General features: G+C 38.7%; 1 protein-coding gene across 1 annotated transcript; it reads left to right on the forward strand.

Annotated features, from left to right (window-relative positions):
- Positions 1 to 490: 490 nt before the first annotated feature.
- edem2 (ER degradation enhancer, mannosidase alpha-like 2) lies at positions 491 to 14080 on the forward strand. Its single transcript, XM_067593544.1, has 11 exons — positions 491 to 701; positions 1510 to 1620; positions 2671 to 2710; positions 2960 to 3065; positions 4367 to 4492; positions 6170 to 6381; positions 7562 to 7703; positions 8690 to 8814; positions 10208 to 10352; positions 11623 to 11744; positions 13215 to 14080. The coding sequence occupies exons 1-11, from the start codon at positions 610 to 612 to the stop codon at positions 13695 to 13697; spliced, it is 1704 nt and encodes a 567-aa protein (XP_067449645.1). The 5' UTR covers positions 491 to 609; the 3' UTR covers positions 13698 to 14080.
- The last annotated feature ends 2335 nt before the right edge of the window (positions 14081 to 16415 follow it).

Raw genomic sequence — 16415 nt, forward strand, 5'->3', positions numbered from 1 at the left:
AGTAGCAAGTACAAGGAATTCACTGTGGTCCAGATATCAACGGAAAAAGCAATAAATATGAACATTAACCATTAACATAAACACAAATATAGCAGGGTAAGAAAGAGAGGGACAGGGTCGCGTATGTATAAACACCAATGTAGATATAAATAACATTTTTAGTGTAAATAAACTGTGTGTGTGTGTGTGTGTGTGTGTGTGTGTGTGTGTGAGTGTGTGTTAACAGAACATATATGTACAGATGTGTAGGTGAGGGGGAGTTGGTGAGTTTATACCTTTAATAAGGAATGATAATATTTCTCCCATATAAATGAGATAATATGACTGTAAATTGAGTGAAAAAATAAAATAAACGAGAAAAGAACCTGTTTTTTGGTGTTATTTTAAGGTTTTGACGGATTTTTTTCCTGAGCACTCGCTGACGTTGCTGAACGGTTTGTTCTTGAACGCAGCTCAGATGACATAACGCGTCAGCGCACCGTATCGCGCATGCGCTCATCGTTCACTTCCTGCTTCCTGACAGCTGAAGAACACTTAGAAACACACCTGTGCTGCAGAGTTTCCTTCAGGTCTGTGTGTGTTTTCTGTCCACCTGTCCGTGTCTCTGTTATGCGCGCTCCCGTGTGTGTCGCGCTGCTGGTTTTGCTGCTGAACGATGCAGCGACTCATCAGTTCAGTGAGGAGGAGATGTCTGATATCAGGTAACACACACACACACACACACACTCACACACACACACACACACACACACACACAAACACACACTCTCTCATGTTTGGATCCAAACCAACAATGAACTGATCTACTAACCAGTATTATGTGTGAATCAAAGCTGATATATCTGATTAAAAACACGTCAGTGAGTCTCACCGCTGCACTGGGTCACATGTTCCTTCATCATGAAGAGTTTGGTCACGTTAGTTTGTTTAGAAACGGCTCGAAACACTAATAACAGCATCGCGTTTTCAATTTCCGGATAACATATTTGAAGAATGTGATCAGGAGGACGTCAAACAACTTCAGTTTACTGTCATCGAGGACTAAAGAAACTAGAAAATATTTACATTTAAGAAGCTGGAATCAGAGACTTTCAGACAGTTGTCTTAAAAAAATAACTTGAAACAATTTATTGATTATCAAAGTAGTTAGTGATTATTTCTCTGTTAATTGTATTTAACCAATTTGTTGATCAACAGAAAATAAATCAACTATTTTAATAATTGATTAATAAGAAAAAAAAGTCTTCTTAAACGTGAATATTTTCTGGTTTCTTAAGTCTCCATGACAGTAAACTGAATATCTTTGAGTTGTGGAGAGACATCATCTTGGACTTTGGGAAACATTGATCCACATTTTTCACCATTTTCTAATATCTTATAAACTAAATGATTTACTGATTATTGAGAAAATAATCGACAGATTAATTGATTATGAATATCATTAGTTGTAGCTGCAGTCTCTCATCACTGATAATAAAACTTCTTTACATTCTGTATGAAATGTTTCAGACAGCGCATCAAAGACATGTTCTACCACGCCTACAACAGTTACCTCGACAACGCCTTCCCCTACGATGAGCTCCGCCCACTCACCTGTGATGGACAAGACACCTGGGGCAGGTAAGATGACATCATCATTGTACATTTAAAGATCCCCTCCAGACATGTTTTAAGAAATCTATAAATTAGGCTGCAATTAACAATGATTTTCATTATTAATTAAACAAACCATTTACACAGATTTGGTGCAAAATTTAACTACTTAAGAATCGATAAAAATGGCTAAAAAAAATCCCTCTAAAATACCACATAAAGACTCAAAGACCTCGAGGAACCACAGAATGATTCATGCTATGATGACATTTGGAGATTTCTGTAAGAATTACATTTTTCAGTGATTGGATTGCAAACACTTTTGTTCTAGAAATTGCACAGAAACCCCCTTATTGTAAATATAGTTAGGAAAGTCAAACATCCTCTGAATGCATTCGGTCTCTAGTTTGTGGTTGTAAAGTTTCATGAGGCTTTGATTATCCTCGAGGTCACAATAAGTCATTTCATACAGTGAGGTCAAGTTTCAAAAAATGGTTTCACTATAATAAAATGGCTACTATGATCACTAACATCATCACACATGAATACAGTTGGGCTCATTGAATCCACAACAGTCTCAGCTTTCCAGTCAGACCAAAATTTACACAAGTCCAAGAATGTTTAGGGACCCCAGTACGCAGAAATATTCAAATACACCATTTTTAGAATAGGTGCAAACAACACATTTATACTGCATGAAAAAACTGATTGGGATTAGCATGAAGTGTTTATGTCTGTAAAGGGCAGACTGGTGGATACCAATAGAACCTGTTTTCATTCAGATATCCTGAGGTCAGAGGTTTAGGGACCCCTTAGCCCCCCTTTAGCCTAACTTTAGAGCATTATTTTGTCTCCTTCCCGACAAGCTAGCATGCCATTGATGGTACAACGGATGCTTTAGTTTGTTTAGTTTCATATGATATCAGAATCCTCAGTCTAGCTTTAAAACTGAGACCCCTCCAGGTTTATAGTTGTGAACGTGCAAGTCCTCTACCATCCAGCACCCTCTGCACCACTACCTCCCCCGGCCTTGTTTGATTATGCCTTTTAATATATCTCTCTCTCCTTTCTCCACAGTTTCTCGCTCACCCTGATTGATGCTCTCGACACTCTTCTGGTAAGATCAGAAAAAAGAATTTTGCAAAATTTTCAGGCTGAAATATGTCAAAACAAGGGTGAAAATGAGAATTTAATCAATAGTTGAAGGGAGCTTTAATATATCTTTGATGACATCTGATTATTATCAGAGAGAAAAGTTAATTTCCTGTGTTGAATATAAACAGATAGTTAGTTGTGGAGCGGTGATGCCTTCAGGTGTAGTGAAACCTTCAGCAGTGACAGAAATTTAAAAAATGTGTCTCTGCAGGTGCTGGGAAACCGAACCGAGTTCCAGCGTGTGGCGTCGCTCCTCCAAGACACCGTGGACTTTGACATCGACGTCAACGCATCCGTGTTTGAAACCAACATCAGAGGTAGAAGAAGTGATTAACAAACTGGCAGCACTTTACATTCCAGCTCGGGAATAACATGGTAGTAGTGGTGTAATATTTTGATAATAATGTAATATAATGGCAATTATGTAGTAATAATAGCTTGATATTAATAATGGTTACAACTAGGTAATATTAGACTTACATTTTTGTAATAAGGTAAAAGGGTCCAAAAACAAAACACATCTAAAGATAATAATGAGGCAGAACTATTTAATAATAGCACAGGAAAAGTTTGGTTACCTGCTTATAATAAAGTTATATCATATTCTTATTTAAAACCGGTAGTATGGTGACATTAATGGGGTAATAGCCTGATAGTAATGAGGTAATATGGTTCATATTTTCAAAATATTATGGGCTACTGTCAGTATGATACCTTCCAAATCACATGACAATTCTTGGAAGTCAAAATTGATGATTACCAGATTATAGTGGTGAGATTCCTCCACCTGGTTATTACTGTGTAATAGCCATAAACCAGTGCTGCAAAATGCATAACTACATGTTTCTACTCGAAGGACGATTCACAGTTTTCAGGTGCGTGTTAAACCAGCAGTAAGGTGTCCATAGTAACAGTGAAAGAGGTTTTCCTCGCTGTAATCATTCCTCCTGTTAATACTGGATATTAAAAGATCCTTCAAATGTGCTTTCAATGTTAGTGATGGAGACCAAAATCCACAGTGTGTCCACACAGTCATTTAAAAGTCTGTGTGAAGCTTCTATTCAGCTTCAGCAGTCTGAGTTAGTCATATCAAGTGGATATCTGAAACATTTACAGTCTTTTTAGCATCAAATTCCCTCTTTGTGTTTCCTCGGACAGTGTTTCCCTGTTGAGCTGCAGGTGGAAGTATAGTAACAAAAAGAGGAACTTTGGCACTAAAAAGACTGTAACGTTGAAAGATATCTACTTGATTCATATTAGCTTCAGATAAACTTTGAAATACATTTTTTGCACAGAAGGAGGACTGTGGATTTTGTCCTCCATCACTTCCATTGTAAGGTCATCATGAAGGGATCTTCTAATGGTCAGTATGAACAGGAGGAATGATTACAGCAAGAAAAACATGTTTCACTGTTTATTTGGGCTCCTGACTGTTGGTTTAAGATGGACTTGATAAACTGTGAACTCGTCCTTTAAGTCTGCGTTCACATTGTATGAGAGTTGATGTAATTACAAGATTCCAAGTTGTAATTACATCAGAGAAACTCTGACTTTTCCACTCACTTACTGTGTGTGTGTGTGTGTGTGTGTGTGTGTGTGTGTGTGTGTGTGTGTGTAGTGGTGGGTGGTCTGCTGTCAGCTCACTTGTTGGCAGGGAGGGCGGGGATGGAGCTGGAGCCCGGTTGGCCCTGTTCAGGACCGCTGCTGAGGATGGCCGAGGACGCCGCTAGGAAACTGCTGCCTGGTATAAACACACACACAGAATTTAAATTTAAACTCCTGCCATGGTAACGGTCTTGTACTGTACAAACCAAACTAAATGCAAATTTCTGCAAATTGAAACAGCTGTCAGAGATGGCACTTTGATCAAAAACAAACTGAGATAAACCGAAAACACAGACGGGAGGGCAAACAAGAGAAGCACATGACCTTTGACGACCTTTGATGAGCCGAGAGGAGGTTATTGTTCTGAGAGCAAAGAAACATTGTCCGTTCCTAAATTCACCATCAGGAGACAGTGTACTGAAAAAAACAGAAGGCAAAAACAGCCCAGTAGTCAAATTTGTGTGAATGATGCAAACCAAACATTAACTTCAAATATACAAGTGTACACTAGTGAAACACTGTCTGTGTTAATCTGAAGTCTTTTGTTGCTTAATTATAAGATTAACAACCACGTCAGAATAAAACAGTTCATGTAAACAACCAGAGTTAACTGCAGAAATAATTTAATTCCTTTCAAACAAGTTTTCATAAATCTTTCATATCCTGTTTTCCAGATGAAAATATGTCATATAAACTCTCCTTCAGATTACTTTCATTTTTAAAATATTATCTGTACTGTCTTTGCAGATAATTTTCTATTTTTCTAGTTTCAGTGACAAATCATGTCGAGTGTCTCAGTTTCTTGTTTGAATACCTGATTTATATCTGATCAAACTGTGACATGAATACAAATCTAAACAGTAATAATAATAATAATAATGATAATCTTTATTTATAAAAATCTGCAGTAGAAAAGCAGCAGAATAAAACAGACCAATAAAAACCATAAAACCTATTCAGTGTAAGATAAAACATTTCAAAAGAATTAAAAACAGAAATTAAAGACAGTTCAAAAATTTACAAACTCAAGTAAAATCAGGAAAGGCTCTCTGATAAAAGACGCTGACCTCTGACCTCTGACCTCAGAGTACGTAGCGGCTCCTCAGAGACACAACAGCCTTAAAATCAATGAATCATTCAGACTTTGAGCAGCACCTTTCATACAGGTGAGAGCAAAGTGCCTCACAGATGACCGACAAGCCGATAATCTGACAGAAAGAACATAAACAATCTGAGACTAAAGCACATGAGAAATAAAACTCTGATTTAAAAACTGTAATAATAATAATAATAATAATAATGATAATAATAATAATCATGAATAAAGGGAAATAAAAACTCAGATTACAAAACAAGATAAATAAAATCAGTAAGAGGGGAAAAAATGAAAAAGAAAACAAAATTTTACAGCATGAATACAATAAATTAAGTGAATAAAATAAAGTAAATAATGTCTGTAAATCACTTTTAGTCCAAAGCTAAAGAGGTTAAAGATGTTTAAAGCCACTTCCAGCTGCTTGGAGCATTAAAGCTAACAGCTGCCTCTCCGGAGGCTTCAGTCCTGCACGTTGGAACAACTTAAACAATAAAAAAAGTAATCATCTTAAAATCCACCCTAACACATAGTGGGAGCAGGCGTGAAGAGGCTGAAACACGTCTCTTGGTTCTGGTGAAAAGCAGAGTGAGTGCTGTACCGTCTGGTTTCGGTTCAGACGAGTAAACAGGATGTTGCGGTAACCCAGGCGTGATGCGGTGACCCTTAGATCCCAGTGTGCTGTGGTGTCTCAGCTCTAAAATGTTGTATAAATGGCTCCAGCGTTCCAGACTCCCACCGGCATGCCGTACGGTACGGTGAACCTGCTGCGTGGCGTCAGCCCCACCGAGACGCCCGTCACCTGCACCGCCGGCGTGGGAACCTTCATCCTGGAGTTCGCCACGCTGAGTCGACTAACTGGAGACGCGACGTTTGAGAACGCAGCTCGCCGAGCCCTGAGGGCCCTGTGGAAGACCAGATCGGACATCGGACTGGTAATGAGTCTGTTTCTGTTGTATTGTATTTATTGGGACCATGTACGGTGTTTAACATAGTGTTTCATCTGCAGTCACAATTAAAACATATAACAGCACAATAACAAACAGCACAAAGCAAAAAACACACATAATACAAAATACAAAGCTACACACAATAACACATCACACACACCCACAATGTCAACTAGAAATTAATAATGTAAGCTTGTCAAATTAAAAGCAAAATTATTTGTGCTCATTAGAAGACCATGAGATGAAATTTAGATTCAGAAGTTACAGAGCTGAGTAGTTTTTAGCAGATTTTTAATTTGATTTTGAACGTACTGATTCAAAACTGCAGCTCTTTAGTTCAGTAACCATGTAAACATCAACATCTCCACACAGAAAGCTTCATCCTGTGTAAGAAATCTGTCTTTTTAGTTTTCATTTTATATATTTAAACAGTGAGGAAAAGCACATAAATGCCAATGAAGGTCTTTAAATGTTTTTGAGGCTCTACTGAGCAAAACTGCAGATTTAGGTTTCAGGTTTTCTGTCCTGCAGCAGCAAGAAAGGTAAAAGCAGAAACAGTCTGAAGAAAACTTAAAAGGAAATGATTAGTTGACTAATAGATTAGTCAGTCGAAAGAAAGTGAACCTGCAACTATTCTGATAATTAATTCATTGTTTCAGTTAGTTTACAAGCAAAAATGCCAAATGTTCTTTAGTTCAAGCTTCTCAAATCTGACAATTTGCTGTTTTTTCTTTGTCATACAGTATATAACAGAAAATATATATCTTAAGCTCTTGGACTGTTAGTTAGGCAAACAAGCGAACTGAAGACATCATCATCATCATTGGCTCTTAGACATTGTGAACTACAATTTCTCACAATTTTTAAAATGATTTAATTGACTGATTGATTAATCCAGAAAACAGTCCGCAGGTTAATCGATGATGAAAACAGCTTGACAACATCCAGAAGATAAATAATCAGTTACAGTTGGTGGAAAAATCTGTCTGTGATTTGGTTCAGTTTGTAGGTTTCAGCTCGTCCTCAGGTTTGTCCCCAACTTTACCTCTCTGTCTGTCTGTCTGTCTATCCGTCTGTCTGTCTGTCTTTCTGTCTGTCTGTCTGTCTGTCCATCTGTCTGTCTGTCTGTCTGTCCCTCTGTCCGTCTGTCCGTCTATCTGTGCAGGTGGGGAACCACATTGACATCCTCTCTAAGAAGTGGGTGGCCCAGGATGCCGGTATCGGAGCGGGAGTGGACTCCTACTTTGAGTATCTAGTGAAAGGAGCCATCATGCTGCAGGACGAGGAGCTGCTCAACATGTTCCTGGGTAATCTTAACAACAGTCTCCTCCACCACCTCAGATAAACTGTTAAAGGGTTCATATTCAGCTTTTTATGGTTTTCTATTATTTATATCCTGTTCTGATGTTGGATGTTAAACAGGGTCAAAGTTCAGAAACTTGAGGTGAACGTATGTAGAAATGCTGCCTGCAAGTCAAACGTCAGGGGTTCAACCTCCTATGAACCTTTTGTTTGCAACGTTATCTCTACTTCCTCCTCGTGATGACATCAGATTGTTTGCACATGCCCACAAACAGTCTGTTCACATATATCAGATGTGAATCAGCTCCAACATGTACGGATGGATTTGAGAAGTTGACATTTGGAGTAAAGAAAGAGAAAAAGAAGTAAAATCATGCTACTAGTTTGTTTACGAGGAAGCTTCATGCAAAGATATTCCTGTAGAGACCCAGAATATAAATATAGACCTGGAAATGCGCACAGTATATCCTTGGGAAAATATGAACAAACCTAAGTGAAACAAGTGGGTACAAGTATTGAGTGGTCTCCCCTCTTTGTCCAACCCTGAGACGGGCTGTAACAGATGCTAAAGAAATACATCACTGCCTTAAAATGAATAATAATCATTCATCACAGATTTTCTTGGCTTTATGTGGCTGCAGTCAGTAAGAAACCTCCATCATACTGGAACAAACAAACCAAGATTAAAACGTGTTGTTGAAAAGAGGATCAATCTTGACCTGATATTCAGTACAGCATCAACAAACCTACATAATCAGCCAGTGTGAAACTGAAGAGTCTGATAGGAAAATAATAAACACCATGACCACTTTGCATGAAGCCAATGAAAGTGAGGTATGTATAACCAAAAAATATGGAGATGTGGAAGATATAACCAAACATCCATAAAACAGTCAGATAAAGAAGGAAAAACAAACTCTGTCAAACTATTATGGCAGACGCATATAATGAAGCCTCTATGAATTAAAATAGATGTTATTGTGTTTCTCAGACTATGATCGAGCCATTCAGAACTACACCCGGTTTGACGACTGGTACCTGTGGGTGCAGATGCACAAAGGAACTGTCTCCATGCCGGTTTTCCAGTCTCTGGAGGCCTTCTGGCCTGGCCTGCAGGTATATAGAACTGCAGAGGTGGAAGAAGTATTCAGATCCTTTACTGCAGTAAAAATACCAATAAAGCAATGAAAAAATACTCCATTACAAGTGAAAGTCCTGAACGAAAAATCCTACTACAGTAAAAGTACATATGTATTATGAGCTTGATGTAGTTAAAGTATTGCAGTAGAAGTACATAAGTATTATGAGCTTGATGTAGTTAAAGTATTGCAGTAAAAGTACATAAGTATTATGAGTTTGATGTAGTTAAAGTATTGCAGTAAAAGTACATAAGTATTATGAGCTTGATGTAGTTAAAGTAGTGCAGTAAAAGTACATAAGTATTATGAGCTTGATGTAGTTAAAGTATTGCAGTAAAAGTACATAAGTATTATGAGCTTGATGTAGTTAAAGTATTGCAGTAAAAGTACATAAGTATTATGAGCTTGATGTAGTTAAAGTATTGCAGTAAAAGTACATAAGTATTATGAGCTTGATGTAGTTAAAGTATTGCAGTAAAAGTACATAAGTATTATGAGCTTGATGTAGTTAAAGTATTGCAGTAAAAGTAGTGGTTTGGTCCCTCTGACTGATATATTATTATATATGACATCATTAGATTATTAATAGTGAAGCATCAGTGTTAGAGCAGCATGTTACTGTTGTAGCTGCTGGAGGTGGAGCTAGTTTACACTACTTTATATACAGTTAGCTAGTTTAGTCCAGTGGTTCCCAACCTAGGGGTCGGGCCCCTCCAAAGGGTCAGCAGATAAATCTGAGGGGTGGTGAGATGATTAATGGGAGAGGAAAGAAGAAAAAACAAAGTTCTGATACACAAATCTGTTTTCAGTTTTTGGACTTTTTCTCTAATCTTTGATTTTTGCTGAAATATTGGATCATTTGAACATTTATTGAAATGAAAGCATGTAAGAAGTTTAGAGGGAAAAATCACTATTTGGTGGAGCTGTTAACAACTCATAGACATGTGAAATGTGACCCCGACTACACACTGCTTTTTGTAAGACGTCAAAAGCCAAAAAGGTTGGAAACCACTGGTTTCATCTTTAACAATGTGTTGTATTTTAAAAGCTTGTTATATTATCCATTGTGTCAAATCTTCATCTGAAAAGTAACTAAAGCTGTCAAATAAATGTAGTGGAGTAGAAAGTACAATATTTCCCTCTGACATGTAGAAAGTAGCATCACATGGAAATACTCAAGTAAAGTACAAGTACCTCAAAACTGTACTAGAGTACAGTACTTGAGTAAATGTACTTAGTTGCTTTCCAGACTCATAAACACACATAAACATAAACACATCTGTTCTTGACTTCAGGCTGTTTCTTTGATATTTTAAAGAACCTTGTTTAGGAATTGTTGTCATTATGTTAATTTCCTTTTGGTGTTTCAGTCTCTGCTCGGGAACCTGGACAGCGCAGCAAGAACATTTCAGAACTATTACTCAGTGTGGAGGCAGTTTGGAGGTCTGCCCGAGTTTTACAGCATCCCTCAGGGTTACACTGTGGACAAGAGAGAGGGATACCCGCTCAGACCAGGTCAGTCCACTAAACCACTACCCAGCAACCACAAGAAGAGACTTTAACATTTCAGCTTAGAGGACGTGATGCTAAAATTTAAACACATTTGTTTGGTTTAGTAATACTGAGGTTTTACACAAATGATCTAAAAGCTACAGTTTGTTTGTTTGTTTGTTAAGATCCCCATCAGCTTCTGCATAGCAGCAGCTATTCTTCCTGCAGGTCCACAGTTTACAAGGTGACAGTACAAAACAATACACTAACATAACACAATGACAATCAACACAGTTTAAACAACACAAACAGAAAAAAAATAAAAAAGCTCTGAATCTATCATGATCTAACACAGATGGATAGATAGATGGATGGATGGATGGATAAAATGAGTCAGTCAGATACAGACGTCAAAATTGATGGAACTAATGTTCTCTGTGGGTTAAAATTCCTTCTTCCTTAAAGTCCTTCAGACCAGATTTAAAAAAGGCTTTAATTTTGGTTTTATAATCTTATTTTTTAACAGTGTGACGTTGCTTTTTTATAAATTTATGTGCTGTATGCATATTATTAAGAATTAATCAAAAACACAAATATGATGTGCAAAGTTTGCAAGTTCCAGGCTGACAGAACTCTGATCACATTGTTTTATAGATCTTTTATTGAAAATGTTCTTACATTTTCTTTTATCTGTTGGTTCGGCTCTCTTAATGTTAAAATAAATCATTAAACGGGGTCAAAGTAAGCAGTAAAATCACTAATCTGCCTGATAAAAAGACAGTTATTAAAGAAAGCACCGTTGATCCTGTCAGACAGATCCCATCCTGCATCCAGACTCCATGTTTTTCCCTCTGGCTCCCTTTCAAACGGCCGCTAACAGATACAAACACTCTTTTTTTTTACCCTGCGCTGTTACTCTGGTAAATTCAGAGAGGAAAAGATCTTCTCAGCATTTTACATGAAATTCTTGCATTTGCATCTGAACTGTTTTGACTTGTAAATGTTTTTTACCTTGTATTTATTCTATGTTTGATTTTGTCTTTGTTTCTTGTGTCCTACTGCAATTTCCCTGTGGGGACAATAAAGTTATTGAATTGACTGAATCTGTGCAAATGAATTAACTCAAACTGAAGTTCACCAGGTTAAGTGATGGACCAGCTGACCACTACACCAGCTAACTAATCAGTTCTTGCTGACTAGCTATCTGATGAACCAACCATTGTGAACTCAATTTATGACTCTATTTATGAGTAACAAATAAATGTTGTTTTCCATGTGTTTGTATTTCCTCCAGAGTTAATAGAGAGCGCCATGTACCTGTTCAGGGCGACAGGTGACCACATCTACCTGCAACTGGGCCTCGACGCCCTGGAGTCCATAGAGAGGATCGCAAAGACCCCCTGTGGATACGCCAGTGTAAGTCTACCTGTCTGTCTGTCAAGTAAAAGATAATTAAATTCACCAACAAAGTTCCATTTCAACATGTTCCTCTGAGACACAGAGACCACACTTCAGTCTGAAGCTGATTTGTTTGTTGTCTAAATTCTGTGAAAACATCGACTGTATATAAAGATGGACGACATGACAGCTCGCCAAACGTGAAGCCAAAACATCTGGATCGCCCCCTGGTGGCGGGCTGCAGTATAGGTCATAAATCCCCCTCCGTGTTAGCAGATGGGACATGCACTAAACTAAAAAGTCAAATAAATTTTTCCCAAAGATGGTCATTTTAGGTCCAAGTGCTCATTTTTCTGATAAGTTTGTTTTTAATTAGTTATTTGAAGATATAAAAAGGGTTTTGAAGTCATGATTGACAGCTGTGACAGCCGCTCTCAAACCTCCGTCAGGCGGTGGGGCGGCTGAGGGGGCGAGTCCTGCGGGCCTGACTCTACTGCGCAGACTCCAGTTCCAAATGACGTCACACAAGCAAGATGGCCGCTGCAGGAAAGGAGATATTTTGGCTTCACTTTTGCATAGTGGCAGGAAGTGGAGACATGTCGTCCATCTTTATATACTGTCAATGTGTAAAACTGAAAGCACGGTTAGCAACACCATTGTGAGCATGTTAGCTTGCTGATGTTAGTATTCTTCTCAAAGTACCACTGTGCCTTAGTGTTGTTCATTAAAGGTCCAACAGACGACATTCAGCCCCTCTAGATGTCAGCAAACTACTATTTGCTATGTAAAGGTAAAGTGGAGTAATGGCGTCCTGACAGAGAGTGAAGTCACACTCCCTCTGTGTGTGTTGTTATTCGAGCTGCTCTGTTCTGTGTTTGAAGCCGCTCCAGCTGTGTGTGCATGTGAGTCCCTCCCATCTATTTCCAACATGGCGGCCACATCACAAACTTTCTCATATTACAGCTAAACAGTTCACAAACATATCTTTCTGAAAACATTTGAGGCAGAAATAGGCAACGCAGTAACAGAATATTGATCCATATTTGAGCAGCTCTGCCTGGTCAGACAGTTGGATCTGAGTTGCGTCAGCTGTCTGTGCAGGGGCTGCTTTTTTTTCCAACTTTATTGAGTAAACAATGTACATGTTTTGGTTTGAGATGATGGTGCTAGAGTGACATCTAGTGGGACTGAATGTCATATACTTTTAAAGCCTGCCATGCTGTAGACCAGCAGTTACATATTTACCTTGTTCAAATGGCTTCAATTATCAAAATTGTTGAAAATAAATTCTTCTCAACACAATTGTTTCAGTGCAAACAAAACATACTGCATTTATAATAATTCCAAAGTCTCCTTATTTTTTAAACTTTTTTTGTCTTGTTTGACAACAAATAAACAATAAAATATAACTTTTAAACAAATAATAGAAGCATTGGCAGAGCTGATCTTTCACTGTGTTTAAATGAAGTATTCCTGATGTTCCTGCAGGTTAAAGACCTGCGAGATCACCAGCTGGACAATAGGATGGAGTCCTTCTTTCTCGCTGAAACCGTCAAGTACCTTTACCTGCTGTTTGACCCCACCCACTTCCTGCACGGCGGCGGGGCAGAGGGAGACGGGTCCTGGGAGGAGGGCGGGGAGGGGGGGCAGTGTGTTTTAGGGGCAGGGGGGTTCATCTTCAACACAGAGGCTCACCCTCTTGACCCGGCGGCGCTCTACTGCTGCAGCCGTCATGCCCAGGACCGACAGGAGCTCCGCGACATCCTGCTCAGCCTATCACAGCCTCGGGAAAAGTCAGTCAGCCAATCAAAAGCGCCCGCCAAACAGACTGAAGACCCTCTGCCCGGCCAATCAGACAGCATTGCTCTGAAACCGGGTGAGAAGAAGACCGCCTCCCTACTGTCCTGTCCTGTTCAGCCATTCAGTGCTCGACTCTCCATCCTGGGTCAAGTTTTCACTGATAACACCTGAAACCTGAGCTCAACTGATCTCACTTCCTGTCGCTAAAACTCTGACGCGGTGGGTTCATCTTTGACACCCGGCGTCATGGTGACTGGCAGGTGAAGAAGTCAGTTTCAAGACCTTTTTAAAATGTCAGCTGGACAAGAACTAAAGCAAACCAGAACATCTGAAAATCACAACTGAAGTTTTAAAGTTTAGACATGACAGCAGCACAGATTCCATCCAAACTAAAGCCAGTTTAAGTTGAGTTTGGGGGAAAAGATCATTCCTACACAGATATCATCATCCATAGAAAGACTCTTTTTTTACTGTTCGGCTGTCTGACCTTTGTGCTGTGTTGACTCTGTTGCTCTATTTAAACTGAAAGTAAAAATATATTTTTATTTATTAGAGATGTTGTGTGATTTCACGTTTGTCATGTTTTCATGTGTTTATTACTGGTATGAAGCTTTTGCCTTCATACTGGTGTGGGTGTCTACATTGAGCTTAGAGTTCTTTCCATCACAGACAACAAAAAACAATAAAAAGTTGAACATTATCACATGACTCATTCAGTCCCATACTTAGATCATGTATGATAGCCAACGATTCACTAAGGAAGACTATGAGACCTGTTTGAAAGCTTAGAAAAAGCTAATAAGTGGAGCTTGAGTTGAGATAATTTTGTCACACATGGCTCCTCTATCCAAGATTGAACTTCCATGCTCAAATGGTGAATTTAATAGCTACAGTTTCTTTCTTTTTTTAAATTGAAATTTGAAATTTAAATTGTCAGTCTGCAATCAATAACAGAAACAACTAGAAATGCATTTCCTGTGTAAAATGCATGTGAATGCTGACAGCTGAAATAAATCGCAAAGCATTACTGAAAATACTACAGACAATACATACAATTCAGTATGGAAGAGTTATGGCCCGTTAAGTGCATTAGGCCATGCCTTCAACAGTTTGGTAACCAATTACAGACAAACTGTAAGTGATACCCAAAAACAAACTCATAAGTTTTGTTCGGGGTCATCTGAATATGTTATGTACTAAGTTTGGTGAAGATTAGATGATAAATGTGCCAACAGAAGCAAAAAACACATTTACCGAAAAATCAAAAATGGTGGAAATTTTTTTAGGCAGAAATGGTCGTGGCCTATGTCAGTCTAATCGTCTAAGGAACACACTTCAAATGTTGTTTTGATAGGCCGTGTGGTTCATGAGTTATTAGCCAAACGCAAAATATATAATAACTGACCACATGGTGGCACTGTTGATCCCATGTTTTAATATGTCAAGCATTTCCACATGGGACACCTGTCCATAAGGGCGAATACTTACAGGCCCATCTCCAAGTTACCCTTTGTGGCCAAAATTGTAGAAAAAATGGTTGCTAAGCAGCTCACAACTGCAATAGATGAGCATAATATCTTTGATAAATTTTCAGTCTAAGTTGCACTAAACAGAAATAGCCCTTCTCAGAGTCTTGAACAATAAGTTGATGCATGGTGATGCAGGAGAATGTTCAGTGTTGGTTCTGTTGGATCTCAGTGCTGTTGCGATACCGTGGACCACCATATCTTGGTTGATAGACTTGAGCACTGGGTCTCTTGGTCTCAGCCCTGCAGTGGTTCCCCTCCTACATCTCTGATAGGAGTTTTACAGTTTCTGTTGGCAGCTTAGCCTCCTCATCTGAAACTCTGTATTTAGGTGTGCCCCAAGGTTCAGTCCTTGGTCCTATTCCATTTGCCTTATATATGCTTCCCCTTGGACAGATAATAAGGCTTTTTAAATGTATCTCCTATCACTGCTACACAGATGATATTCAATTATACGTCTCATTTAAACCTCAAAACATAGCCAAATTGTCAGTTTTAAATAACTTTAAAAAGACTGGATGGCAGATCGTTTCTTACAGCTAAATGCAGAAAAAACTGAAATCCGTATTTCTGTCCCTTCCAGTGTTGTTCCTAAGGTAAGGGATAGTCTTGGGTCTCTTACCTCATTGATTAATTCATTCATAACAAATCTAGGTGTCACTATGGACCAGGCTCTGACTCTGGACCAACATGTCAAGTGTCTGATTTGCTCTTGTTTTTTCTAGCTGAGATACATTGCAAAGCGAAGGCCCATTGTGTCTCAGGCGGAGATGGAAATGTTAATTCATGTTTTTATATCGTCCTGTCTTGACTGTTGTAAGTGGTATAAAGTGCTGCTGCTGAACTCTTGACCAGGTTCTCCAAAAGGTCTCATGTGACACAGATTCTGATTGCACGTCACTGGCTCCCCATCAAATTCAGAATCCAATTCAAAGTTCTTGTGATCACCTATAGGGGTCTGCATGGTCAGGCACCTGCCTACATTGTTACCAGCAGGTCTTTACGATCTTCTGATCCGGGTTTGCTGGTTGTTCCTAGAATGAGGTTTAAAACTAAAGGAAACTGCGCTTCTAAGGTTGTGGCTCCTAAACTTTGGAACTCTCTCCCATTGGATTTAAGGTCTGTGGACACCTTTAAAAAGCAGCTCAAGACCTATTTGTTCAGACTTGCCTTGACAATTAATTTTTCTACTTTCTATTTATTATGTTTTATTTTAATGCATTTTATGTCTGTCTGTATGTTTTTTCTTTATCACCTCTGTGAAGCACTTTGTGGGGTCTCTCTGCTCTTCAAAGGTGCTATATAAATAAAATTACTTACTTACTTCAGCACTTTTAGTTTTTGACCTATCAACTTTCAAACC

Source organism: Thunnus thynnus, chromosome 6, assembly GCF_963924715.1.
Source record: "Thunnus thynnus chromosome 6, fThuThy2.1, whole genome shotgun sequence".
NCBI lineage: Eukaryota > Metazoa > Chordata > Actinopteri > Scombriformes > Scombridae > Thunnus > Thunnus thynnus.